Source organism: Anser cygnoides, chromosome 5 (genome assembly GCF_040182565.1).
Source record: "Anser cygnoides isolate HZ-2024a breed goose chromosome 5, Taihu_goose_T2T_genome, whole genome shotgun sequence".
NCBI classification, from domain to species: Eukaryota; Metazoa; Chordata; class Aves; order Anseriformes; family Anatidae; genus Anser; species Anser cygnoides.
Genome location: NC_089877.1, coordinates 56,075,222 through 56,101,895, shown reverse-complemented (window position 1 = coordinate 56,101,895; position 26,674 = coordinate 56,075,222). Strand labels below are relative to the sequence as shown.

At 47.6% G+C, this 26,674-nt stretch overlaps 1 protein-coding gene across 1 annotated transcript; it reads left to right on the top strand.

Moving 5' to 3' along the window:
- The first annotated feature begins 289 nt into the window (after positions 1-289).
- Positions 290-25,687, top strand: LOC106047013 (exocyst complex component 3-like). Its single transcript, XM_048069865.2, has 12 exons — positions 290-1,269; positions 2,923-3,517; positions 5,282-5,396; positions 8,957-9,031; positions 10,762-10,862; positions 11,728-11,820; positions 12,869-13,001; positions 13,639-13,749; positions 15,260-15,415; positions 18,511-18,632; positions 20,004-20,189; positions 22,285-25,687. The coding sequence occupies exons 1-11, from the start codon at positions 987-989 to the stop codon at positions 20,182-20,184; spliced, it is 1,965 nt and encodes a 654-aa protein (XP_047925822.2). The 5' UTR covers positions 290-986; the 3' UTR covers positions 20,185-20,189; positions 22,285-25,687.
- The last annotated feature ends 987 nt before the right edge of the window (positions 25,688-26,674 follow it).

Sequence of the window (26,674 nt, the reverse complement as noted above, 5' to 3'; positions counted from 1 at the left end):
TCTATATAAAACCAACAACAACAACCATTTGCAACTATCTAGCAAACAGCATGTTAAGGATAGCATTTCAGCTTACATGTAAGTGTATTGTCTTTCTTACAGCAGTGCTGGGGCTTTTAAAAATATGTTTTAAATTTGAGCTCCTGGACTTAAATGATATTTTTTGTAAAGGAATCTTTTCTGAGGATTATGGATCAGAACCTTTAACAGCTCAGGACTTAACAATATGATCTTCGTACTGGGTGGGCATTAATCTCCTTTGTCTTTCACTATGGGTTGCTGTAATGGTATGCAAGTTACGTATGTATAAATATAAAATAATACTGTGTGTAGTTGCTGGAAAATTGTTAAATCCATAAGCTTGAGATCACTCTTATCTCCTCTGAAGGGTGTTGCTAAACATGAAACCCAACACATCTCCTCTCCTCTGCAGGTTCGCTTCCCTCTTGGCTAACACCCAGCTTTCTGAGAGGTGGGAAAAAACCTGGCTCCAGAGCAAGGAGTGATGTCCTTGCTGAGAAACAGCTCACGTACAGTTGGCACACATGGCGTGTGTGGAGTGTGACGTGTGCTTCATAGAAACTATTAATAATAAACTCTCTTAAACCGATAGGATTGTCATTGAAATAATTGGCAGCGGGCGGCGTGTTTTAGTCATTAGACAATGATTAAAATTCCACCGGCTTTCCCCCGTTGCTGGTGGTTAGATCGTGTGTGAGGTTTTTGACATTATTTTCCTAGAACAGAAAGATTACATAACAGGGCTGGCAGCCTATAAAAATTTCCTCACTCAACATGGGCAGGAAACAGGTTAGCTTTCTCAGAAGACAGTTGAAGGTTGTAGCCGCCCAGAGAAAAAAAATCTGGGGATAAATGACTTCTCTGGGAAGTAGCTGCTAAACTTCTACCTGAAACACCACCTTGCACAGAGGAGTTGCTAACACTCTTCTCCGATAGTATTTCCAGTATCTGGATCTGATTGGATCATGAGGAAGATGATGTATTCCTGGGGAACCTTCACAGGAAGAGACAAGTGGGAGAAAGGGGCTGGTGAAAATGCAAGGATGCTTCCCAAGGCTGGGCATGAGGAAAGAAAGAAGCAGGAAACAAAGAGAAAAAGGAAGCTAAAAACTGTGGCCGGCAAATTACTAAAGGCTGTGGCTAGTGGGAAAGAGACAGCAGCAAAGAAGGCTGAAAGTGAAAATGTGGCTGGGAATTTGCTGAAGATGGGAAAAAATAGGAAGGAAGCGGAGGGAGAGACGCCTGCAGGTAACTTTGAAGTTATCTCTGTCTCCAGTCCTAGACCTTCTCAGCCTCCTCCAGCTCCGGAGACTCTTGTTTTCACTAGTTTCTGGAATAGCTGATATAAGTGTTCCTCCTAACCATCCTTCAACTAATTTGTTGTCCTTTTTGAGCTGTATGGTTTTTCCTCCGAAATTTCTGTGTTTCTTTCCCTTTGCCTCATGAGTATTTCTCTTTGCCATACTTAGACTATCCCTGCAAAGACTCCTGATGCGTCTTCTAAAAAGGATGATGTGCGTTTGACTTGTACCCTGTAGGGTGTGACTGTGCCGTTCTTCCACAGATGGGCAGGGGGAGGTGGGTTGTACACGGGTTAATTGTACAAGGAAACATTTTCTATGCGTTGCATGTGTTGAGGCAGGATGAGTGCAGCTTGCTAGACCCCTGCTGAGCAGCTTGCCCATTTCTTTACTGGAGATCCTTGCATTAACTGCGTCCCCATTTTGTGTCATGTTCCTCCCTTCAGTCCTGTTTAATTTAATTCTATCTACACAGACATGTTATTTCACAGAAGAAAGTTAGGATACGTGCGAAAGATAATTGAAGCTAATACTCTTTCATGCTTTGCTCTAAGCACACCCAAAGCTGTATCCTGAATTGATTCCAGTGTCTCACTGCTTCTGTCCTGGCTTAACTTTTCATGGGTCCTCATCAGATTTAAGTTTTCTTCTGGGCTCTGCTCCAGTTGTCTTTGGGGAAATCTTGTTAACACTTTGTTACTCGGTTTCATCATCTGTAAAATGCACAGGAAAAGAAACTACCGCTTTGTGCAGCTGTTGTGAGATTAGTTTAATTCTTAATGGCGGGTTGAGTGTGATGGTTAAGATACTTTGGAAGCAAGCAGCAGTGAAAAACTTCTCCCATCATCTTCTGAACTTTAAAGATTTGTTACCTGTCTTGTGAGGGTGCCCGGTGATCAGAGCAGTGTCTCGGTCACCATGGCTTCTTGCAGACACCGAAGCTGTGAATTCCCATTGCTAATGCAGTGCAGATAGCCCAACTTTTGATTTTCACCTTTGGACACAATAGTGCACGCAGCTATTTGGCCTAGTTCAAGGGCCCTGGTCTGCAGTGAGCAGCCTTGGTTTAGACAAGAGGCACCAGTTTGGTAGGAGTGACACACTCAGTGCAGCCACAGGAGGCTGCGAGCAGGAGGGAGAGGCCTTACGAGAGAGTTTGCAGCACGTTGTCCTGCCAGGGTTTCTGCACAGAGGACAGAGGGTTCCTACTGGGCTTGACTTTTGGCTGCGTGCTCCTTCAGAAGATGTCCTTTCTGTAATGCTTTTGTTCTGGCCCAAAGGTACTTTCCTTAATGAAAGATTGATGTTGATAAACCTGCATTGCCCACAATAGGATCTGGGATCATCACGGAAAGATGAAGAAGACATGTCTGCAGGCTTAGTTAGCCTGAAGGAGAAAGGAAGAGAGAAAGAGTGCTTGCCCCGAGGAAAGTAAGAGGTGCAAGTGCTAAGCCTTAAGTAAGGGAGGTGACATTTTATAGATTCTGAGGCTTTCTGGGATACCTGTGAACTATGTACTTCAACATGTGGATATTCAGGCGATGGGTCCTATAGAGGAGTGAACAAACATCAAGCTGAGTTGTTACTCTCTCTATTGCAGAGGAAACCGTCTGTGAATTCATTGAGCAAGGAAAATTTTTTCAAGCTTGTAATTGTATTTCTGATCTGGAGCATTCTGGAAGCGATGCTGTGGGAAAGTCTGAGTCACTTTATACGCTGCTGGCTGAACGAATGTGGGCTGTGGTGGGAGAAGCACTCTGTGGAAGTGATAGGATGCTCCTGGAGCCGCTGCAGTCGGTGGGTGAATCGCTGAAGTGGGAGAAGCAGAAGGAAGAGGAGTGGCTTGGCCGTGACCAGGAGATGGAGTCCGTTTTCACCTGGCACCCAAACTTCTGGAAGAAAGATCTGGAGGAGAAACTGATGCAGTACATGGCAGCCCAGATTCCCCACTTTGTTCCCACGTGTAACACCAATGAGGCTGCACTAAAACAGCACCTGAGTCAGCTGGAAGCAACATTTCTTCCCAACCTGGAACACAAAAGCAGCTTCTTCAAGGAAGCAGGACTGCTTGTCACCTATGCCCAGTGCTGCCATGCCTCTTTGTCCTCTCACCTTTCCACCCTTACTGACAATAAGCACTGTACCTTCAGCCAATGTCTTTTAGTTTATGAATGGTGCCTTAACATGTACAAAAGGTATGTCTGGAGGACTTTCTTTCCTCTACAGGTTTTCTGTTTCTCTCTAATCTTCAGTTCTGAGCACAATCTCCATTTCTTGTTAATGCAGTGATTTTCAGGGCATAAAACCAGACAGATCTTGCTGAGTTTAGATTTGCCCATTGCCTGTTTTATCTTCTGTTCTCTCAGAACCAGAAGCTTTTTAGTTGTACTACTGCCTCTGTCTAAATCCCTTGTACTGGACTCAGGGCTTTCCCTGATATACGCAGACAGGATTTCTCTGCTGGGCTTCTGTTGGACATGTGCACAGAGTCCTCCTTTCCTGAGCAAGCTGATGGGAATTTCTTTTCTCCTATTAAGCCTTTTTTAGCAAGCCCCAGAACGGTCCATTTACTCCAGAATAATTTACTTTTGCCTTGATGTCAGCATTATGCTCTGTGGACTTCTTTATTTGTCTCCTTGGCTCACTTGCTGTTTTATCTGGCTTGCAGTCTGACCAGTTGTTTCCATATTTCCTGCACTCAGGCCACAGGAAAAAATACAGCAGATCATTTAATTCATACCCAAGTTTGGGTAAATGGTTGTGGCTTACTTGGTGATCTGCAAAGCAGCTCATCTGGGACCTTCTGGCCCAATGCAAATTCAAAGCTTTCCACCGAGAATTCCTGCAGGTGTCATTGAAGCCTGGAGCTATTTTGCTTTCTTGCGATTTCTTTTTGTATTGCAGTGGTAGATGAGGTGTTTCATTCTCTGTGTTCGTGGTTACTTTGCTACTTAACAGCTCCAATTTACTGATTTCCTACTAGTTTTCAGTGCTTTGGCTTGTTTGGTTGCTTCCATCCCCACCTAGAGCTTGTCTGTTCCTTGTATTAATTACACCATAAATACTTAGTCAGCTGCTAATCAGTTCATCAGATGGACTCTTCCCTTCACCAGCTCCTGAAGGAGTGGGACAGCGTGATGGGTACACATTGGTGCATGCTGTCCTCAGAGACATGGGAGACATGAGGCCAGGATGCATCCCTTCTACTGCTACTTTTATGGGTTTAAAATGGTAAAATTTTGGTTTTGGATAAGATTAATGGATTGATGAAATACCAAAAACTTACATGAAATTGGAGGTGAATAATTACTTAATTTAAATATATAAAGAAAAGTCCAGAGACAGGAAAAATGTGTTATGCAAATGCTGAATTTCTTCAAGAAAAAAAAAAAAAAGGCAAGAGCAGCCTGTGACTGTGTTAGGGTCAGAAGACGGTGAAGAAAATGGAAACGAGGAGAGATGCCAGACTGACTTTAGGAAAAATAAAAACAGTCTTTACAATTTGGATTCTTCTCTCTGAATACAGTTACAACCTTAGTTAATGCTCATGTGTAGATGCAATTATCCTCGTCTATAGGTGCTTTTTATTATAGACCACTTTCCATTCAGGTGGAATATCTTACACTTGTAAATTTGTTCCTATATGGAAGTGGGTTTGCATAGCTGCGCCCAAGCCCAGGAAGGAATTCAGCAGCAGGAGAGTGAAGGGGAGAGGGAAACAGAGAGCAAAAAGTATAATTTGGGCAGCGAATTTAGGAAGAAGGAAAAGAAACAGCAAAAAGCACAGTCAGCAAAAGGGTATGAAAGAGATGTTCAGCCGTGCTGGGGCTGCTCCAGTGCTGCAAACACTGGGTGTTTGCTGTGCTCCGGGTGAGCCAGGGGCACAAAACAGGGGTGCCAGGTGGGAGAAGGGCCGTGAGTCACTGGGAAACTGAGCTCTTGTTTTCTGCACACAGCAGCAGCGGGACAGGCCTGAGACCCAGGCAGACCTCCCAGCACAGCCTTGCCATTGACGTACAGAGTCTCGTGTGGATTATTTTGAAGACAGAGGAAAAGTTACTTGCAGTCACCCGGGTAAGAGTTCAGTAGTTTTACCCCAATCTGCCTGTTGTACTCACCCCCTCGCAGCCCTCTCCAGCCTGCTATAACAGAGCATGTTATGTTATAACAAAGATTATTTCCCGAGCCCAGCAAAAGAAAACATGCAGCTGGTGCGCAGGGGGCACAGCCCCTCTATAAGGTCTGAGCAGGGCATCCTGCCTTGCGGTCCCACAGACAACCTCAGTTCAAGGGCTGCAGCATCTCCTTTTCTCAGCAAATCTCCCCCTCCGAGAAGTGCTGTCTAGGCACGTGGTGCACCAGCAAAGCAGGGGAGATGTGTTACCACAGTGGGGAGTTCCAGAGGAAACCATGGTGTCTGGAAATTTCAGCAGGGCCTTTTAGATTCAGCCAAAGCCTAAATGCAGCACCGGGAGTTACCACACGCATCTTCTCTCTCACTTTCCCTTTCTACTCCCCCCTGACCCCCCCTCCCTGAGCAAAGGAGGGGAAGCTCCATGGCAAACTGCTGAATCACCTGAGGGGGAGTGCTCTAAATTGCAGAGATTCTCAAGTCCCTTTCCCACCAAGGTTTTCATAAACATGGGTGTAGAGGCACCAGCTGGTGACAATATGCTTAAAACCTACTGCTTTCAGTGTTTGACATTAAGCATCTACGGGCTGTTTCAAATTATTACCCCGGGGAAGACCACATGTTCTTAAGGGCTGTTTTTAGCACGCATTTCAGTGAAGGAAATGACTACACTCGGGGTAGTGCCGGTGAGGTTATCTCAGAGCATGCCACTGAGTCACTGACAAACCCTCAAAGCTACTGACTAACAGTGATGAAGAATTTAAGTCTTTTTTTTTTTTTTTTTTTTTTTCTGATGTAATGGCTGGAGGAAGCTTTTGTTTAACATGGGCATTCTGCTTTCCTGGTACACCGTGCACTGAGTGAGCTCACCTGGATCTGGCGGTGGCTCCGAGTGCTCGTGCCATGGTGCTCCAGGCTGGCTGCATTTCTTCAGGCATGCTTGGATGTGGAAGCGTTGCAGAGCTGGGACCTCTGTGGAGCACGGCACAGCACAGGCCCAGCTCAGCTCAAACCTGGCCAACTTTGGACCAGCCCTGGGTTCAAGCTAATAAGCTTAAGTGGACCTGAGCTCGCTTCATACGGACAAACTGTTCATGTCTTTTCACTCAGCTCAGTGGCATAGCTTATAAAACCTGCTTTATTCCTTTATTTCTTTTTCCAGGATAGTTCGACACCTCATTACTCCAAATATATAGGAAGCTGACATTGAGCAAATACCCTGAGTTATCACTAAGTGATCATAATGTATAACTGTGACTGTAAATCATACAATGCTGGGTTTGCCACTTCAATGGATGACCACATTTTTCTAAATGAGAAGAGTCTGAGCAGAATAAGCAATAGCCTACTCTGCCTGTGAATACCCGGCTTTGTCACTGGGAGTGCCAGCCCGGTACCTGTGCAAACTAAAAGCATTTTCAACAGAAGTGATGAAAGCTGTGACCACATCAGAGGGTGCTGGCTGCTCAAACACCATGTGGGGTTCCAACCTCCTAGTGGGGGACGTGGCCAACTCCGGGTACAGGCAGCATTACCTCAGCACCGACACCTCTACGGCAAGGGGCCTCCGTGCCTTTGAGGGTGCAAAGCTGGTGAACTGGAAATTATGGTGCAGTTGGCGGGGTTGTTGATGAGCTACCCCTGTCCTTATGTACTGGGGAATGTGGCATGAACGAGGGGCAAACCTTCCAGTGAGAAGTCGGGGTTCATTCTAATACTGAGAGGTGGAAAATGAACTTCTGTCCCCTGCTTCTGTGGCCTCAGCTCAAAACTGACTGTCCAAAACCAGGGCAAAAACTGGAGGAGGGTTTAGAATGACCTGCAAAGGATCACTTGGGTCAGAGTCTTCTTCCCACCCTCCCCCTGTTTTTTCAAGTAGATGAAAAGAGGACTGAGACGTGCACGTGCTTTGGAGAATTTGGGCCGAGGCCCTGCTGCTGCCCAAATGAACAAGGCCGTGCACTAGTTCTGCCTGCTGGTTTGTCAGTGGTGTGCTCCCACACAAGTTGAACATCTTAGACGATTTTGGCATTTGGTAACGAGGTAGAGGTCTCAAGGATGTTAAATACTTGCATGTTTAAAAAAAGTAGCAATTTGACAGATGAGAGAGACCCAAATTACAACCCAGTCCTGTGTGTTTTCCGAGAGGCAGCAGCTGGCTGGGCCATTAGCACTGGTGGGCTGGCCGTCTGTGGACCTAAAGCTTTTACAGCACGAGGTACCACATCTTGGTCAAAAAGAGAGGACAAGGAAGAAGCTGGAGGTTATTCATGGGCCTGCTTGCTACATCAGAAGTTTTGGTCCTCTCCATGCTGGAGCTCTGGGTAGCCAGTGTCACTGCAAGGGCTAAAAACGGGCAAGGTTGTGCTAATTCAGACACTGCCCGATCCAAAGGAACTAGGTACTCTGTCTCAACAAGTTATTGGCTTGCAGAGATCAACTAAATGCGTGCTTTGTCCCATTACGGAGCAAGACCTCCGTGTTGGCTTAAACTGATGCATTTTGCTTTGCAGCTGGGGCAGGCTAGAAATGTTTGTGCAGCCCAGCTGGTATCTGTTATCTCCGCACATGGCGTTAACACAATTGCCCACAGTCAGGTGATAGCAGTGCTCTGGGAGAAAGGAATTTTCCTTTGGTTGTTTACAACTGCTTATTTGCCTTTGTTCAATGCTTTTTCAATGAATATGGCAGAGCAGTTGTTTTGAATATGCTTTTGATGAAATTCTTAAGTGACAGTCACAAATTTCCTAATTCATCAGCCAGAAAAGAACAAAGACACAAGGGGAATGTCAGACTTTACATTCTTTCTATTTCTTTGGCAAAAGATGCAGAAATGAATGAGTAAATGAGCCTGGCTTTTGAGTTTAAAGCTTCTATGAAGGTCAGATCGTGTTTTAAGCAATGAGCCCTTTCTCTGAAGCATTAGTTTTGTTTTTATAGTCTATTCAAAATAACACAAGCCAGCCAAGTCTTGGGAAATTTCCCATCCTGCAGCCTCATGGAGCTCATCTCTCTGTGACAGTAGCTCTAAACACTAACCCGACTCCTATTTGCACTCACACGTCCCTGGCTCAAGTGAAGGAATGCTTTTAATTAGTACTGGCTGGCTCATGTGGGTGCTGGCTGGAGCTAGGAAGGGTGGAAAATCTCAGCTACAGTAGCTGGCAGCGCAGCGCTGTGTCTAAATGTTGTTTTGCTGTGTGGGTGCCTTCATTTGAGCTAAGCTAACTAGGGAAAGCTGTAGATAACCCGAGCTGACACAGGGATGAAAGGAAGCTGCAAATCTTTTAAACTCAAACAAACAACGCAGAACAAAGCAGAACAATGTTATTAGGTCAGCTGGAAGCCAAGCTTTGGGTTAAATGAGATGGCCAAAAAATGGTGGCAGAAATTCCTCTAGTCCAAATGCATAACGAAGAGGCTGGGAAACCTAACTCATTATAAATACCATTGTATCTCAACTGCTTTTTTTTTTTTTTTTTTCATGTATATATGTATTTAGAAGGAAGTAGGGAAAGCCCTGGAAGAAGCTTTTGACATTGGGAAAACCCCTTGTGCAGATGCTGCGGTCATTCAGGTAAACTGGGGGGTAATTGAAAAGCTCACATCCTTTGGGGCAGTCATGCTGTTGCACACAACTCTGTAGGTATTTGGCAAGATCCAGTTTTGCTTGTCTTGGTCTAAGCTCAGTGTGTAACAAGCTTGCAAGTTAGCTGCCGTATTTAAACTCCATCTCTTTACCCCCAAACCTGTTTTTCTCTTGTGCACGTGTAAGGAAAGCTAAACTAACTGAGGAAAGGATGAGTCTGAGATTAGCTGATTCATGCGGAAGCTGCATTTACACCTGGATTTCCATTTAACCCTGTGGAAAATGGTGGTGTAAGTTAGCCAGTCTGCCCTCTGTGAGTTCTGCACCGCAGCAGAGTGCTCTTATAAAACAAGTGGGAGCTGCTGAGTCGTGGCAGATCCCCTCATCTGGCAATGTAAAGGCAGGCAGTGTGTTCCCTGCTGCCCCGACTGGTTAGGTAGTGTGAGGGATGACTCCAGAGCATAACGAAATTGGCTGCTCAAAGGGCATCACAGAAGCATACTGCAGATTTATGAACAGGGGGTATTTGGATCAAGACCTGCAGGAGGCTTCAAATAAATCCTGGAGTTTACATGTGGACTCAAGTGATGCTAGATGGAGATCAGGGCCAGCTGACATGGCCCTCGTATCAGCTGATACGTTGTGGATATCGTCCTTGTATCGCCAACATCTGGCCATGTCTCAGCACGGATGGCTTTGCTGTGCTGTGTACATAGCTGGCAGTTTCGAATGCTCTGGAGCAGGTGATGAAAAAGCCTGGATAAATTGGCAACCGTTATGAAATTACCGCCTCCTCAATTTTCTCAGGCTGACACCTAAAGATCAGATAGCAAATGAGCAAGGTGATGTGGAAACTCATCATCCGTGGTTTCCTGACACTTTGGGGAACTGTGTTTTATCCCGTCCCTTTTGGTGAACTTTTACATCTGTTGTGAGCAGTGGAAAAAAACCTTCCCAATGTGAGTCACCCTTTGTCTCTCGCTGATGCTTCCCAGAGCATCGGGAGAGCACAGCACACAAGTCCATCTGGCTCCCTTTATCCATCTGGCTCTCTTCCCCTTGCAAGCTTTTGTTTCCACGGAGCAACTAATGGACAGCGTTAAGCTGCCACCTGCTCGAGCCTGCCCGCTGCGGGATGGGTTTGGAGCTGTCTGGCACAGCCCACCTGCTGCAGGCACCTGGGCCACCGGACGGGGTCAGAGGGGTGAGACAGGCACCGTGGGGCTTAAAGCACGTCGCTGTGTCAGGCCTGAGGGCTGGAGCTGGGCACCGGGCACCTGCCTTGTTCAGACATCCCCGACAGAGGCCCTGGGCACACCGTTTGGGCTGCCTAACCTTTTCTGGCAGCTGCACCCAGATTTATCCATGAGGGCGAGCCACACAGACCTGCAGGTGTCCCCACGGGCAGCAGATCTTGGTGTGCTCTGAGCTGCAGTGCTGGACATGGCAGAGAGTGTTTGTAGGGACAGACTTTCTCCCGAGCACAGGACTTTACATCACCCTGTTCACTGCAGCGAAAGCAGTGGTAGCAAAGTTGTAGGATCAGGCATTAAAATCAGACTCCTAAAAATACTTTCAGTCACACAAAACTGAAAAAGAAGTTGTTCCCTAGAAGGCAGAGGGATTTGCAGCAGAGTAAAGGATGGGATGTATTCCTGATCACTGTATTAGGAAAAAATAGCTTTGGCCCGTTCTCCTCTCCTGCCTTGAACCCACAGATATTCAAAGAGAAGACAGAGGCTGCCCAGCACATCAGCGAGAGCCTAAGTGAGAAAGTGGAAGCTGTGTGCCTGGAGGAGTTCCTGAGCTTCCTGCAGAGGTAAGGGGGATGCTGTTTTCCTCATCAGTCTGTCCTCAGTGCCCGAAAGAAAGAAGTCCTGATGAGACTGGTGGTTCTGTGTCCAGCTTGCTCTGCCATCACCCCTCTTATGTTTTATGGCTGTTTCCCAGAAAGAGGGGCAGCCACGTGGCTGATGCCCAGGCATGTTGTTTGCTCCTGGCTCCCTGTAAGGGGGAGAGCTCTGCTCCATTGTGCTTCTCAGAAGACACATGCCTTGTTCTTATCCTCTGCCTTCTCACCATTTCTTCTGTCTCCCTTCACCTGCATTTTAGTCTTAGGCATCTCCCTCCCTTTGCATCGTGCAAGGCAGAAAACGCTAATAAATACTGCTGGCTGTAGATGAAGCGTTTCAGAAGGAGATGAGATTTAAGATCTTTGCTCTGCACATTATAATGGGAAGGAAATTCCTGTAAATCAGAATTGTCCAGGAGCCGTTTGTGAGCCTGAAGCTGTGAGGAAGTGGTCAATACATGTGGGTCGTGCATGCACGCTGAGGCTTTTACTGTTCTGCAGCTTTATCATCAAAGCCTGAGTTGCTTCCCAGAAGCAAGTGTTGCAGCAACAGCAATGATAAGACGAATCCCCTGCTTCTTAATCCATAGAATTGGCATCCAGGCAGCTCAAGGGCTGTTCCCATCCCATCATAGTGCTCTCTTTCCTCACGAACTGGGCAGGACAGAGACCATCTTTGTCCAGCTCTAGGTCCCCCCTCAGGGACTGAAACCACGGGCAATAAAAATACAAGCAACCACAGAATATTTCTCCTGTTGGCTGCTAGGATAGTGCTGTCAGATGTGTTACAGAGCATACCAGCTTAAAAATATGTCTTTCTTTTTTAATTTAGCTATGAAAATGAAGTAAGAAACTTTCTCCAGATTGATGGCTGCCCTGGGATCTGCAGCAGCTTACGGATCCTCGAGAACTGCTGCATTCTCAGGTTAGAAACCAGACCCCAGTGGCACATGAGGCAAAATGAATTTTCTGAATTTTCTGTGGGGACATCGTCCTGGCCAGCCCTGCCGGGTGCTGTGTTGTGGTTCCCTTCCCATGCCTGATTCTCCCTCATTAGGAAAGCCTCATAAATGTTGCACTGAGACTCAAGTGCTTACGTACTTCAAGGTAAGCCCAAGCTTAAGTGCTTTGCTGAATGAAACCCTGCCGAACGCACCAGGCTTTCCCCGGGGTTGTTAGGAAGGAGGGAAGCAATAAAGCACAGAAGGCTGGGGGAGGCTGTTTGCACCTACAAGCTAATTTCAGAAGTGCTTGCAGCAATGGGAAAACAAGGTTGCTTCTGTTCTTCCTGTGTAAAATTATCTGAGGATCTCTGGAGTCAGCAAAACGCCCAGATCCACCATATGCACGGTGCTTCCTTGACACTGGAACACTGCCTTGAGCCTCGGTAGCTGTTTTGTTTGAAGTGTGTGCACATTGCTGCTGCTGGATCCCTAACTGAATACTTATGAGACTCTTTTATGTAATTCTTCACAGAGATACTGAAAATGAAGTTACACAATGAGCTTTTCCAGAAAGTAAAATGTCTGGTTTCAAATTGGTGATCATTTTGACAAGGTTTTGCTGACTTGAAGACTGTTCTGATGAGATATAATTCTTCACCATGTATTTGCAGGGTGTCAAAGGCATACAGGATGCTCACCAACCCTCTCTTTGTCAAGGCCACTTAACGCCTTCTAATTTTTTGAAAATCCTAGCACTTATCTAAGCTCACTAGTGATGGGTACAAGTGGCATTTTTATACTTTTGAGCTTTTATGTCCTTGTGACAGCATCTTAATGTGGGCTGTCCAAACTATGCGTATGTATCTGTGGGTCACTGAGACCCTGTGCTAGCCCTACACCCCAGCATGTGCCAAATACCCAAATATCCAGACGGTCACGCTGGTAATAGTGGGAAGAGTTTTGATCTGAGAGAATAGCCTGATGTGATCTGATCAATTGTTTCCATATCCCTTTTTGTTTTTGGTACAGAACTGCCTGGTGTAAGCTAACATACATTTGCAGTGCCAGCACTGGTCAGGATGCTAAGGTAAAAGGATTTCTATACAGGATGGAAGATGAGATTACAGAGCATTTTCTGCAGACAGTCACTTCTAAAGTCAAGGTATGGGAGACCCATGTTAGCACTGAATATTTTCATACTGCTGGGCAAGCACCCCCTTCATTTTCATGTCCTGATTTGGAAAGGATTAAAACATGGTGTGATCTTCAGGCCCAAACAAGGATTAAAACAAGGTTTGATCTTCAGACCCTCCTCTGCCTTGTTTCAAGCTGCGTATTGACAGCTTCATCTTTTCCAGTTCCTCTTGTCTGTGGTATTTACTGTTGTGCTAGAAATAGGTACCCCGTGCTTCCCCTGGGGACCCAGGCCCCAAGCGTTGAGCTCCACTTGATGCCTATTCATCCCCTGCAGCTGGGTGTCTTCCTGGAGCAGTGATAATTCCCAGAGCTAATATCACACAGATACATTTTACCCAGGATTAGAGCTACTGCCACCCGTTTTTCATAATTTTAGATCTTCTAGGTTTGGGCTTGAGAATTAAATACATCTTTCCTGATTTTGAATTGGTTCTGTCTTTCATGTTTTTGCTTTTCTTTGACATAAAGGAACAGGATGCTGCAGCTTGCGGAGGAGTCTGCTTCTGAGAGCAGAAAGAGCGGAAGCACAGTAATCCACGTCTGTGGCCTGTGTGGTGTCTCCACATGTGCACCCTTTGACTCTGTCTGTCCCTTTTCCTCAGGAAACACTGAAGGATCACTTCAAAAAATGTGACAGTGGTTTCAACCACATCCTTGAATCCTTAAAGCAAAGCTTTTTGGCATTTGGGAAGAAAAAAACAGACATATATGAGGTAAGGAGTAACAATAAAGAAATAAGTAAGAAAGTAGGAGCAAGATATTATTCAGCAAATTACTAAAACTAGTCCATGAACCTCCAAATTACACAGTATTTCGACATTAATCCAAACTACCATTTTGTCTATCATTAAAAGGGCTTTCCAAGATCTAGTGGTCTCAGTCCAGTTCCTCAGAGTTGGATAGCTACTTCGCCAGGACAGCTAGGATCTTCCTGTTATCTCAGCAGAGAAACCAAGACATGAAGGAAGGGGGAAACCGAATGTGGGAACATAGGGCTGTCTCTGACACTGCCATTGCCCCAATAGCATTATATTGGGAATCCTGTCAGTTTCTAATGTGCTTCAACCTTGGTAGTAAGGCACATTTATCCCTTTGGTAGAACGGACCCATGGATTGGTGAGAAGTCCACATCCCCAGAGGATGTAGTCTCTCAGGAAGAGTTAAATAAGTCAGGGTTAGCAAAGTAAAACTGCACAAAGTACCTACATTTTTTCACTTTTACAGTAGCCTGAACAGCTTGTCTAGTGTCTCACAACACACTAGAGTTTGGCCCTTCAGCAGTCAGATTGGTACCTGGAGTATCCTCTTGTGCACAAAGGTTGAATTCATTGCTGCTGTGCTATACATGGACCGCTAGGCATTGGCTCCCTTTCTCTTACCCACTGAGGTCTGCAGGCTTTTTGTTAGTGCTGATTTTAATTAACATTTTGAAATGTGGAAAAAGGTAATGGAACAGAAAAATGGGGAGCTATTCTGATGTTGCTCAGAGCCCGTCACCGGACGTTGTGTCACATTAGTGCTGGGGTAAGCAGCAGCTCAGTGGTGGAGCGCTACACCAGAGCTGTCTGTCCCTTGCTTTGTCTGTTTTGGGCAGGGCTGGGGATTTCCTGTACCCTTGGACTTCAGCCTAAAACCGGTCTGATTTCCACTGCTAATGAAAATGGCTTTTCTGTGCAGCAGCCCATCTCCCCTTAGAGACATTCACTCTGCCTCCCTCTTCAGTTATTGCATGGCCTTAGCACTGAGGTTTCTTGGCAGACTGCGGGTGGCTCAGAAGTGCTCCCGGGACTTCTCTGTGCCCAGCCACAGCTGTGTGCCCAGGGATATGGCCCTCGGATGTGTCCAACAGGGATGCTTCAGGGAGGCTGGATCTTGCTTTGTAGACCATCCCAAAGCTATGTGATTGTTAGCTCGGGGCCAAGCCAAGTGTCACTTTGCTGCCCTGGAGTGTGAGTGCGACCTCTGGCTCTGCCACCTGGTCCCATCGCTTTTGTTTGGATGTCTCCACACTTATCAGTGTCATCCACATACTGCTTGGAGTTACTGCATGTGTTAGACCAGGCATTTTGAAAGGATGCTTAGGCAGAGAAATGGGACACCCATCTGCCTGGGCCATTTATCACCTGCCTACGCTAGCCAGCGTCCTATAGGTATGGTCTGCTGGTTGCTCGTTGTCCTGCTCAGTGCAGGGAAGTTAATTTGGGCTTCTTTGCTCTGGAACAGGCCCTCGTCAAGTCTGTGAACGTCATCATTATTACAGAATATGTGCAAGCCCTCCTGACCACTTCCAGGAAACCATCTTCTGTGCAGAGGAAGAGGATTGTCAGCAAGATAGAAGAAGATCACAGGACGCTGCAAACCGTCTTTAAAGAGTGCTTAGTAAGTCTTTGATATGGTCATGGGTATGCTCTCTGTCATCAAGATCAGTATCAGAAGAGAAAAAGGCTCTGAAGGCAAAAGAAAAGCTTAAGAGGTCTTACCACAATGGCATTTAGCTTCACAGAAATGAAAGTCAGATGTGCTGGAAGACAGCCCGTCCTATCTGCCAGAAGCTGTTAGTTTATAGTTTAGAAATGTGTGACTATAGCAGGCAAGATTCACACTCCTGACACTGAAATAAGGACGAGCCACATTCCTCTATGCTGGTAAGATAGCTCCAAAGCTGTCAGCTCCCCCAGGCAAGCCCTTTGTGCCTTGCTGTGTGTATGCAGAAGAGGAATGTGCATTCACATCCCAAGAGTTGTGTTCCCACCTCGTGCTTTCCCTTGAGCCTCTGGGATGATGAACTGAATCAGCCGCTCCGCAGCTTCTGGGGCTTCACCTTCTCCGCCCCATATGGCTACCCCTCCTCGGACATGGGATATGTGTGTTGTTACCTGTCCCTCTGGCCTCTTCCTGCAGGCCCTTCCATGGATGCCTCTGTCCCAGCCTCCCAGAGCTGGGCTGATCTGTGCATGAGCCATTTCTGTGTGCTATGGTGTTTTTTCCACAAGGGTAGAAACATGATGCTGTTGTGGTTGGTCATGGTTGCAGGGAGGAGTGAACCTTCGTGTCGAGGTGAACACCTCACACCATTACGTGGTAAAGACATGTTGCAAAAGGAATAGGTAGGGTATAAAGTATATCCACACCTTTGAAGAAAACTTGTGGAAAAAAAGACAAAACAGTAGGTCTGAATCACAGAAGCAATTTTGGAAGCCTAAGGAAGCCTCCTTACTTAATTCACAATCCTGTGTAACTGGCAGCTCCCCACACCGTGCTGTCACATGCTTTGATTGCTTCTCCAAGGGCAGGCACTGCAACACCAACAGCTTGCTCTGCGGCTGCTCCAGCAGGAGAATTGGCTGCCGTGCAGCACCCCTCTGGCACAGCTCTTGTGCAAATGCAGGCTGCAAGTGCCCAGGCACAGCACCTCATAGGAAAGCTGAACCGTGCACTGCAGTAACAATTGCAAAGGCAGTCTGGTAACAGGACTTAGTTGTAACAGAGCCAATAATAATTCTCGGCTTTATTGATTTTGATAACTCCACAAATTCTGACTCATTCTGATGATTTGTGAATTCAAGAGCTAGGGACTAGGAATCGATTTTCTCCCATATGAGACCTGCTGCAAGTCAGCTGTCAGAAATTCTGACTTTGTCCAAGTAATAAAATGAAATCAAAATGATAATTTTTAGGCTTCTCTAAAAACCTCTCAGACTCATTACAATTAATCCATTAGTTTCATGGCAGAAAGCTGGAAGCTGCTGGTGCTTTTAGCTGCAAACCTGCCTTTCCTAGAGTGATCAAGCACAGACACGTCAGTGCCTTGAGAAATCAGGGCATCGGGAACAGCAGGAGGATTTTTTTTAATGTTAATTCTGAAGTTTACCAGTAATGCTGTGCTCAGCATCAGCTGTAGTTGATATGTGCAAGGACAGCTGGTTTTATAATGTAAACGAGATATAAGAAATCTAATTATCTAAGAAAACCCTATGTTCTGCTTTGGTGAGAAAAGTCTGCATCTATTAGTGCTGTTCCCCTTGTGTCCGTGCTCTGTCCTCTTTCTTACTTGATGCAGAAGCACTGAAAATCTCGGGGAGGAAATGCATAAGCAACTTGCAGGGGACAGCCTGATACTCAGTCAAATGAGGTATATGGTTACGCATGCAAAATATGTGCTCTTCTGCAGGCTGAGTTTGTTGTGCAGTTGCTGCACAGGCTGCACCTGCTCCCTGCCCTGCCCTGCCCTCTCTTCAGGCTCTTCCTTCCACTCTGTCCTCAAAACACATTAGCAAACGCTTTGCTTCTTTCCTAAGAGCAGTGCATGTCAAAGGCACCTAAACACCGCTGACAAGACACCTCTTCTTTGTCTTTTTAGATAGCACGCTGTTTACCTCGGACCTTCCCTGTCTATATCGTGCTTAACAAAATCTGACACCTTCTAATTAATTAGCATTTGTAATAGTGAGCTTGCCAAGTATGAAGCCTTACAGTACTGGTGCATTAGGAGCTGAGTACAGCCTGTGCGCTGTGCAGAGCTAGACATGCTGTGTGCCTGCAGTGCGGAGGAAGAGAGAGAAGGCTGTCTTCACATATTACTGTTTTTTTTTTTTATTTTTTTATTTTTTTTTTGATTTATGTTCAATGCAGAGATGAGCTGCACGGAGAATCCAGCCTGCTGTTTCTAATGCCCCATGGAGATCAGGGGAACCCGGGCTGCTTCTGTCCTAGTTTGGCAGCCCAGGCTGCAGGTTTGCTTTGTCACGGAGTCTCTGTTGACGTGACGGCATCAATAATTCAGAGAAGCAATTTAATTGCATTACCACACCAATGAAAAATGTGAACAAGACCTGAAGCTCTCTCTCGGCAGTTCATCCACATTCTGTTTTCTTCAGCTTTGCTAAAAATGATGTGCATTTCTTGCTAGATTTATGAGGCTTTTTTTTTTTTTCTTCTTCTGTGTGCTCTGGTTTAGAGGGAGCTGGCCAGACATAGCATCTACCATCCATGCTCACACCCTTCACAGTGTCTAGCCTTGCTTCCCGTTGTTTTTCTGCTACAGGATCTGTGTCCCCTCACCTGCTCACCAAGGTTGCTTTCTGTCCCTGGGCTTGTTCCAGGGCAGCAGAAATGCTGTCAGGTGCTGGCCAGCTGAGCTTGTTTTCACGCAGCTACAGGGCTGTAGTTACCTGTGGAGGGAAACCATTTCCCAAAGAGTGAGACAGGATTTGAGAGGACAGGGGATGCAGGGAAAGGCCTGCTTTGGAAAAGGAACTGAAGAAAGGAATTATGCGCTGCTGCAGGTAGTCACAGAGCCACCCTGGAAGCAGCCCGTGTTTTTTTTTTCCTTTTAACCAGGAGGGAAAACATGCACAGACAGTCCTGCAGAGCTCTTAACCCGTGGAGTGAGATCCCAAGTCTGATGTGAGGCCACCTTTTAACACTGTATTTTGCTTTCCTAGCCCTGAACACACCTCTGCTTCTCTCCCCAGGGTCCCGCAGCTGGCGCCGTCAAGGATCCCATAAAAGCAATTTTAGAACTTATTCAAACTTCCGATGCCGAGGGGATGAAAATAGCCCTGCTGCCCATTCTCAAAGAATTTCCCGACCTAAGGTAAGGTGTTTTACAGGCTGGTTAATTTTGTTTCTGAATGATTATTTGCCACCAGAAGATCTATAGCAATATTAGTCCTGTGGGACTTTCTCATTGCAGCGTTCTGGGCCAGGCACAATATCTACCTTTGAATGAGCTCAATGCTTCCCATTTGCAGATGCAGCTTAACATGGTTTTTAATTTTGCCAGACATTAACCACTGGAGTTGAGATGTCCACCCTTAAAAGCAAAGTATGGATGAAATTTCTATCAACAAAGCAGGAACACTGTGGAAAAATGCTACCTGAATGGACAATTTGCAGGCTGCATTGGTGCATTTTACAGCACTGGCAGGTGTGGGCCAAATGTAGATTTCAAGACCATTTCATAACTTCCAAGCACTTGGTGTTTGGCTTTAACACTTCATCAGTCCTCTTCTAGGTATTACTATTTCCACATAATCCTAGGTGTATTCAGCAAGAATACAAACTTCCATTTCTCTCAGGAAGCTGTTAACAGAAATGAAACCCAACTTTTATTAGGAAGATGAGATTTTAGCTAACTGCATTTCTTTCAAATTCTGTTGTTTGTCACATCCATCTTAAGCTCTGATGTCTTCTGCTAGTGACTGTATTTTTCAAGTTAACATGATTACAGTGTAGAGCTCTCTGTCACACGATGCTCTAAAGGCCAAATGTGTGAATAGCTTCAAACAGGGAGCAGACAATTTGTGGTAGATAATTGTCTCAGCGCCTATTCGACATGACAGTCATGATATAACTCCCAGCAAAGGAAGTCCCTTAACTGCAGACTGCCAGAAATGAAAAAAAGAAAGACAAAGAGATCATGTTATGCTTGGCTTGTTTTCTATATTCTTTTCCTAACGTTTGCTTCTTTTGAAGATGCAATATTGAGCTATAAAGATATTTATCTGATGCAGCAGAACGGTTTGTATTCTCTTACTATATATATATGTGTATACTTACTATGTGTATGTATGTGCAAAGGAAATAGAATAATATTATTTTGATCCAATTCTTAGTGGAGACCGTTCTGGTGTGAGTAGATGCACTGCTCTTGATTTCAGTAGATGTCTGTAGGTTTAAAACTATGTTTGGTGTGGATACATTTGCCCTGCTTGTTAAACAGACTAAGCTGTGGCCCGGCTCAGCAAAGCAGTGCTGTGTAGAACAAAAATCCTAAAACCCTCCAGATAACCAAAAAGTAACTCTATTTGAGGTGAGAAAAGATAATACAAGCACAAATAATACAAAGGATATCAAAAAACAGTTTGAGCAGCTTCCAAGAGTTGGTCTGGCCCAGAAATACCAGGTGATAGGAAGCAAGCTTTTTTCCTTGACTCTTTCACTGACCTGCCCTCCTTTGGAACAGGGAAGAACATCTGAGTGCCGTGTTGGACCTCAAAGACTCGCTCAGCCGAAAAGACAGAGCTGCTCTCTTGAAGGCATTTCACGATAATTGTGGGGAAACAGAAACAGAAACAACCTTGCTTTTTGCAGATATAGAAGTAAAACCTAGAAAATACGGACTCTGTGGTTGCTTCTGTTGTTAACAAAGGTAGGCGTGTGTATGTGTGCTTGTGGGTAACCTGCATACGTGCATAGGCATAGGCATTCCTGCTTATAGGGAGGTGGAATGCCTATGGCTGTAACATCACCTCCCTGAGCTCCTTGTTGCTGTATACACTGGTTATACTTTCCTCTTTCTAGCTGCAAAGTTCCACGTCATGAAGCATCACGCTGTAGGCAGTGCAGGGAACTGAATGCTCAGACGTGTGATTCAGCTTACAGCAGGGACAAAGGAGAAGACAGGGCCCTTCCTCCTCATTCTTCCCTCCTGTCTGAGCTGCCCTGCAGCAGTGCTCCTCTGCAGCATCCCCTCCCTGCCAGCCCATGACAATATGTGCATGTGCAGGGTCAGCCAGGCAAGCGCTGGTGCCTGGGAGGGGAACTCATAGGGGTTTTCCCCTCAGAGGTTCCCCTGCTCCTATCCCTGGTGCAGAGGGGAGGGGTATGTCAGTCCCATTGCTGTCCCCACTCCGTGAGAGCTCTGTTAACCAAACCGGTCTCCGTCCTGCCCAGATGGCTGTGCTGTGCTGCCGACACTAGAGGCAAATGTGCCCGCTTGGCTCTGAGAGCAGCAGCCGATGGCAGAAGGCAGAAGGGATAGAGGTCAGAGGCATGGCTGTCTCTGTAGTGTCTTAAATTGCCTCAGTGTGAACTGCCGGGCTCATCTGGAGCACCTGCAACCTCTTCTATACATTCTATATGTGCAGTCTGTACCGTGTGTTACAGTCCTATTCATAGATCTCCAAATCACCAGCCACCTTTAAAGGCCGTTATGTGAGTCCTACGAGTTTCCCAAGTGATTCTTTCACATTCACAACTTACTTTTTTTTTTTAGGTGGCAAGCTGCATCAGATCTTGAAACTAAGCAGGTCCTCATGGTTTAAAAATAGCTTTTAGTGGAGAGCAAGCAGCCATTTGCTTCACTTTAAATAATCTCTAGCTTCTTTTTAGTCCGAATTTGCCTAGCTCCAGCTCAGAGCAAGAGAATTTTGTTTAATCTTTGCCAGGCCAGAGCCCTCTCATATCAGAAATCTCCCTCAGTTAATATTTACAGATTGTTATCAGTCACCTTCTGTTGGATAAGCTGAATAGACTGAGTACCTCAGGTTGAAAAACACAGTCCCTTTCCACCTCCTCCTCTGCTCTCCAGTGTCACCATTTATTTATAGTTCCCACGTTAGCAGATCAAGGATGAGTTACACAGAGCTCTGACCTGGGGCCTCCAGGCACAAGCAGACAGCAGGTTACCCTGTTAGCCGGGAGAGAAAGCAATTAGAGAAACAATAAGCAAGCACACTTTCCCTTCCTAATGAAAACTGGTTCTGATATAATTAACTGGCTATCAGCCACCCACTTGTATACCCTCCTTTGAAGAAATTACCCATAGCACCACCTTTGCTTTAGAAAAGATACTCAGGAACATGTGTTTAAAACACTGTAAATCACTTAATCTGCTATTTGCTGAAATCCCCTGGGTAAATAGGCCCCTAAATCCCAGAACTGGCTGTGCTGCAGTGCGGTGGAAGCATATTTGCAGCACAGGTTGGTAGTCTCAGCCAGGCTCACAGGTAGCAATAGTGAACTGCTGGAGGGATGTGCTTAAAGGAAGGTCACCTTCCTCCCTCCATCCTGTCCCCTTCCATCCTGTCCCCTCTATTTTGTGGCCGTGCACTGGGGCACGACCTGCAGGTACACCAGCCCCTATCCATTGGGAATCATCTGCTTTTTCCCAGTCAGGCATGCAATAGTTGTGCATATTTGTCCCTTCTGTAGACAGAGGTGGGAGGACTTTGGGAACTTGTTATCTTTGGTTGTTTGGTGTTAGCATGAAATGACCTCCCAGAAGAGGAGTGAGAAGGTTTGACTAGTGTGGGCAGAGAGACGCAGGGATGTTGCCAACAGCTGTGGGCCCACAGATTGCATTAGCCAGAGCAGCCGAGGAACTGGAGATTTTCAACATGTAAACATTGATACAGCTTCATTCAGGAGCCTGTGAATAGGAGGGATGTTTTTGCCATTTGACTCTCGCAAGTGTTCTGATAAGTGCTATTTAATTACACAGCTTTTTTCTTGCTTCCACTCAGGCCCCCTGTGAGAAACACGAGGTTCTCCCTCCCATGTGGCAGCATCTGCAATCACAGCTCCTTGAAAGCTTTGGGGACTTGTGCAGCCAGATGCACGAAGATGCCTGGCAGCTATGGAAGACAGAATTCCTGCACTTCTGCAGGAAAACCACGCAGCCCAAATCCTACTCTTCTATGCAAAGTCCAGGCGGAAGATGATTGGGGTATGGCAGAAAGACATTCCTTCAAAATGGCCTAGAGATTGCTGCTTAGCTGAGTCCTGGTGGTTATTCCAGGCTGTGGCGCCATGGCGTGTAGAGGAGGAAAGTTCCTCCCTGCCGAATTTTCTTTTTTCCTCCCTTGTTTCACACAGTCTTGCATGTAACGAGGGACTGCTGCACCATGCAGTGTCCTAGCAGGTTACATGGCACTGCAACCTGCCCCAGTGACTCAGGACCCTCTGTCAGGATGTCCTGCCTAGCCCACGGGAGCACGGAGCAGCCACGGACATGGGGCAGCCTGGGGCTGTGGGCTTGGGCACGTGGATCCAGCCCCCATAAGCCTGAGGGAGCTGCCCCCTTCCCTTTCTCCAGGCATGTGAAGGCTGCGATCTGCTTTGGGGACAGCCCACCTGGGGGAAATGCGGCCTTTCGCTTCTCACACCAAGGCTGCAAGCCCCAAGAGTAGGAGCAGGGGACAGCACTTGGCCTGGTGTTGTCAGGCTGTAGGACACGTGCAGCCTGCCACGGCTCATGGCAGCCTCCCTGCTGTGCCGGCTGTGGGATGGGGAGCTCATCTCGTATGAGTTTCACAGCTGGCTCTGGAGCAGAGTTTTGCATTCATTTTTATACCTCAGTTTCTGGAAATTTCCTCTTGCTGTGGAAAGCAGCTCCTTTGGAGAGGGAGTAGAAAGCTTCATGGGAAGTGGGCAGTGAAAGGAGTTGTTTGTCCCAGCCTCTGGGCAAGGCCTGTGCTGTTTTCAGATGTAAATAGGCAGTTCCTCTGGGGAAAACACTAAGTTTTCTTTCTAGTTATCTATGGGCTGGCCGCAACCTCCGAGCTGGATTTGGTTCAAGGCCCTCCTTTGCTATTGTGTTAATTTAGGTCATTACTGTCCTGCTCTTCTCTGGCCATGTAAACAAGTGAAAAAGCTCTGCTACCTCAGACGTGCTGGTGCTTTTCTGAGCAGCCATTCCTGTTCCAACATAGTTTCTCCCCCTCATCTCCTGGCACCAAAACGGGCTCTTGCTTAACAAGAAAAGGGGCTAGTTTGTTGCATAACCTACAAGTTTGTGAGGCTGGGGATGTGTCCAGCTTGGGGACTGTGGGTCAGTGCAGGCCTGTGTGGGTACCACCACGCTTTGCAGAGCCATACCATGTGAACAGCCCCTTCGGATGTGCCGGCAACGAAGCCCCATGGGCTCGGGAGTGTTGTGTGTCACGCAGCCTGTGTCTCATATGGGGTTCCCGTGGGGCCGTCAGTCAGCTGGTTTTGACGTGCTGCCCTGGGGACGTGCACATCCCGCACCCCAGGCAGCTCCTCCGCCCAGGGCCCTTACCGCAGACAGGGTCCATGGCCTGCGAACCTGAGGGAGCAGGAACAGGTTTCTGACTGTCATTAGCATTGCTTCTGGCACAGCGCTGAGCCTGTGAGTCACAGGGACCAGGAATGAACAGGCTGTTTAATCACCAGGAAGCACTGTGGGCTCTCAGAGCGCGGGGGCACTTGGACATCGTGGTAATCCGTCATTACAGGCAGGACAAGAGCGTTGGGTAGACGCCCATGGCCTGCCTGTCCTTCCTGACTGCACATCTGCTTCTAAGGCCCAACTGAGGCATCTCTTGTGTTTTATAACTGCCCTGCGTGTTTCAGTTACACATTTCCAGGACGTGGAAAGGCTCGGTGAGGCTGGCGAGGAGCTGCAGCCTGGCAGGGTGGGTGCGGGAGGGCTTTGTGGGGCGGTGGGTGCCTGTCACCATGTGCAGCGCTGCACTCGGAGCGGTGACGGCCCTGTCAGGCACGCCGGGTCATTCATCCTCCTGTGCTGCCTAATTGCACATTTTTTCAAGGGCAGGAAGTGATTACAGCCCCAACTTTGTGACAACAGGATTAGAGTCAGCCTCTGTTTATTGGAATTTCAGTCAACGAACCTTCCAGAGGAAATAAATAAAAACCCCTCTGACATTTTGATCGCGTCTGGTCTAAAAATACTTCCACCGCACTTGAAAGATTCCTGCCACAGACGTTTTGATTGCTGCATGCATCTCCTCAGTCTGACATTCACAGGCAGCAAAGGGTATTTTCCGCTGGCTGGCAGGGGCTGGGAGCCCTCGGGGATGCCTGGGTTTCCACTGGTGACCCGCAGTGAAATGGCCGAGGACAAGCCCCACGCGGCGGCACCTGTTTCACAGCTGCTGCTGTGCCTGTCCTCGCTGGGCGTGTGGTGACCAGGTGGCATCTCCTGCTCTGCACGCGTGTGTAGGATGAACACCCTTTTCCGTGAGGTTTTCTAATGGCAAATTTCTCCACCCTGTGCGTGGCATCAAGTCATGGACAGGGCAAATAAAGGCTTCAGTTCAGAAAGGCAACCTGGGGCGGGGAGATCTGTGCACGAGGTCGAGCTCTGGTGGCATGTGGGAGGTTTTCTTGACCTGGGGCGCTCTCTGGGGAGGGGATGAGGGGGGCCCAGCAGATGGTGAGGGAGGAACATCCTCGGCCACCCGCAAGCCTCCGGGGGCGAGCAGATGGTGTGTGGGGAGGCTCCCGGGGGTCCCGGGAGGGGAGGCAGTGGGGGGTCCTGGGTCGCACAGGAGGGGAGAGCAGAGGGGAAGCTGCCTGGGGAGGTTAGGCAGGAAAGGGAAGGCTGTGGGAATGGGGATTGAGTGATTTTTCTTGTGTTGTGGGGATTTTAACCCACTTTGCTGTGGGCCCTGTCATTCCCAAATGAATGTCATGCTGCTCCTGGTGGTTTGATGCTCCGGCTGCTCTGGGAGTTGCTCGCCATCCATTGCCTCTCTGTTCCTGCCCAAAAGGTGAGCAATAATTTCTCACCCAAGCCCCCACACCGCCCCGGGCTGGGGTTTGGCTGCTTTGAAGTGCTGCACGCAGCAGAGCCTCGCCAGCCACCCCCGTCATTTGAGATCCCGTCTCAAAGGGTCACCTTCTGTGCTTGATGCTGAAGGCAGTGGAAAACAAACACTCTTTAATTACGCTGCAAGGTCTAGGGAAAGGCCTGACATTTGCTGAGGTGCCACCTGTGCTTCCCCAGTTTACCAAGCAGCTTTGCCAAGGGTGCGTGATGCTGCAGGGAGGGCTTGACGGTGAAAAAGCAGGTAGGACTGAAGATTTGGGACATGCCGGCTTCTGTTGAATAGCAGATGTGCACAACGAGAATAACTCCCCCAAACCATGATACAGAGTTGCTTGCCGGTTGCAAAATCTTATAGTAAATTGGGTTTTATTCCATTGCCTATGCCCTCCCAAGAGAAGTCTGATGATGCTGGAGACTCATGCGCTGACCAACACCGGCCAGAATAACCCGCACCCGTCTTCGGGGCTGTCCAGCACCCAGCTGGGGAGCGGTGTCTGACCCATGGGTGGGGACGGGGACACACGAGGGAGCACCGCAAAAGCCACCCCGGCTAATTCCCCTGTGGAAATACCTGGCACATCGCTAAAGCTCTCTCCCCCTGACTTTAAGGAACCCCTTAAACGTTTGCCTTCTCCCCAGCACACCCGCGGGCGTGAGAACAGCAGGAGGCTGCAGAGGAATTTGCTGAGGCCTCTCGCTCGGCACGAAGGGGCTGGGCTGGCGGCCTCCCCCCGTGCCCTGGGGACAGCCCGGGCTGGAAGGGCACACAGCTGGTGCCATCTAGTGGCTTTCGGAGCCACTCGGCTTCCTGAAAGCCGCTCGAGGCCCTGAGAGCGGAGGGAGGCCGAGAGGAGGCTGCAGGGAGCAGCGAGGCCGAGCTGTTTTGGGGAGCTTTTTTCCCTCCGGCAGCCGTCGGGGCTCCTGCTGCAGCCGAGGGCTTTGGGGTGGGGTTTCACACTCGGCTTCACCTGGCCTAGGGCCGTATCGGCACCAAAAGGCACATTCCTACCTCCACCCCTGTGTGTCTTCCCACCACCTCCATCACATCACGCTGGGTGTTGTGAAGGGCTATTGGTTTGCTAGCATTTAAAATAAACGAAGGGGAGTTGAATCAGCTGTTGGGACAACCCTTGTGTCTCAGGGTTGGCCTGAGTATTTGCAAGGGGCCAGAGCAGCAAGGAGGTTCAGGAGCAGTTTGTTGTATCATAGAGCCTCGCAGGGTTTTGTAAAAAATGTAAAGCAAATCTTGGCTAACAAATGAATATCAGTTTTTTTTTTTCTTTTGCTGGATTACATCCACCGATCTTTTGTGTCTCCTA

What these genes read in the sequence shown, in the direction of transcription:
- LOC106047013 (XM_048069865.2), top strand. Translation starts at nt 987, where the DNA reads ATGAGGAAGATGATGTATTCCTGGGGAACCTTCACAGGAAGAGACAAG. An exon ending in GAGAACTGCTGCATTCTCAG is followed by an intron (nt 11,821 to 12,868) that starts GTTAGAAACCAG and finishes TTTTTGGTACAG; the next exon opens with AACTGCCTGGTGTAAGCTAA. An exon ending in AAAGAATTTCCCGACCTAAG is followed by an intron (nt 18,633 to 20,003) that starts GTAAGGTGTTTT and finishes CCTTTGGAACAG; the next exon opens with GGAAGAACATCTGAGTGCCG.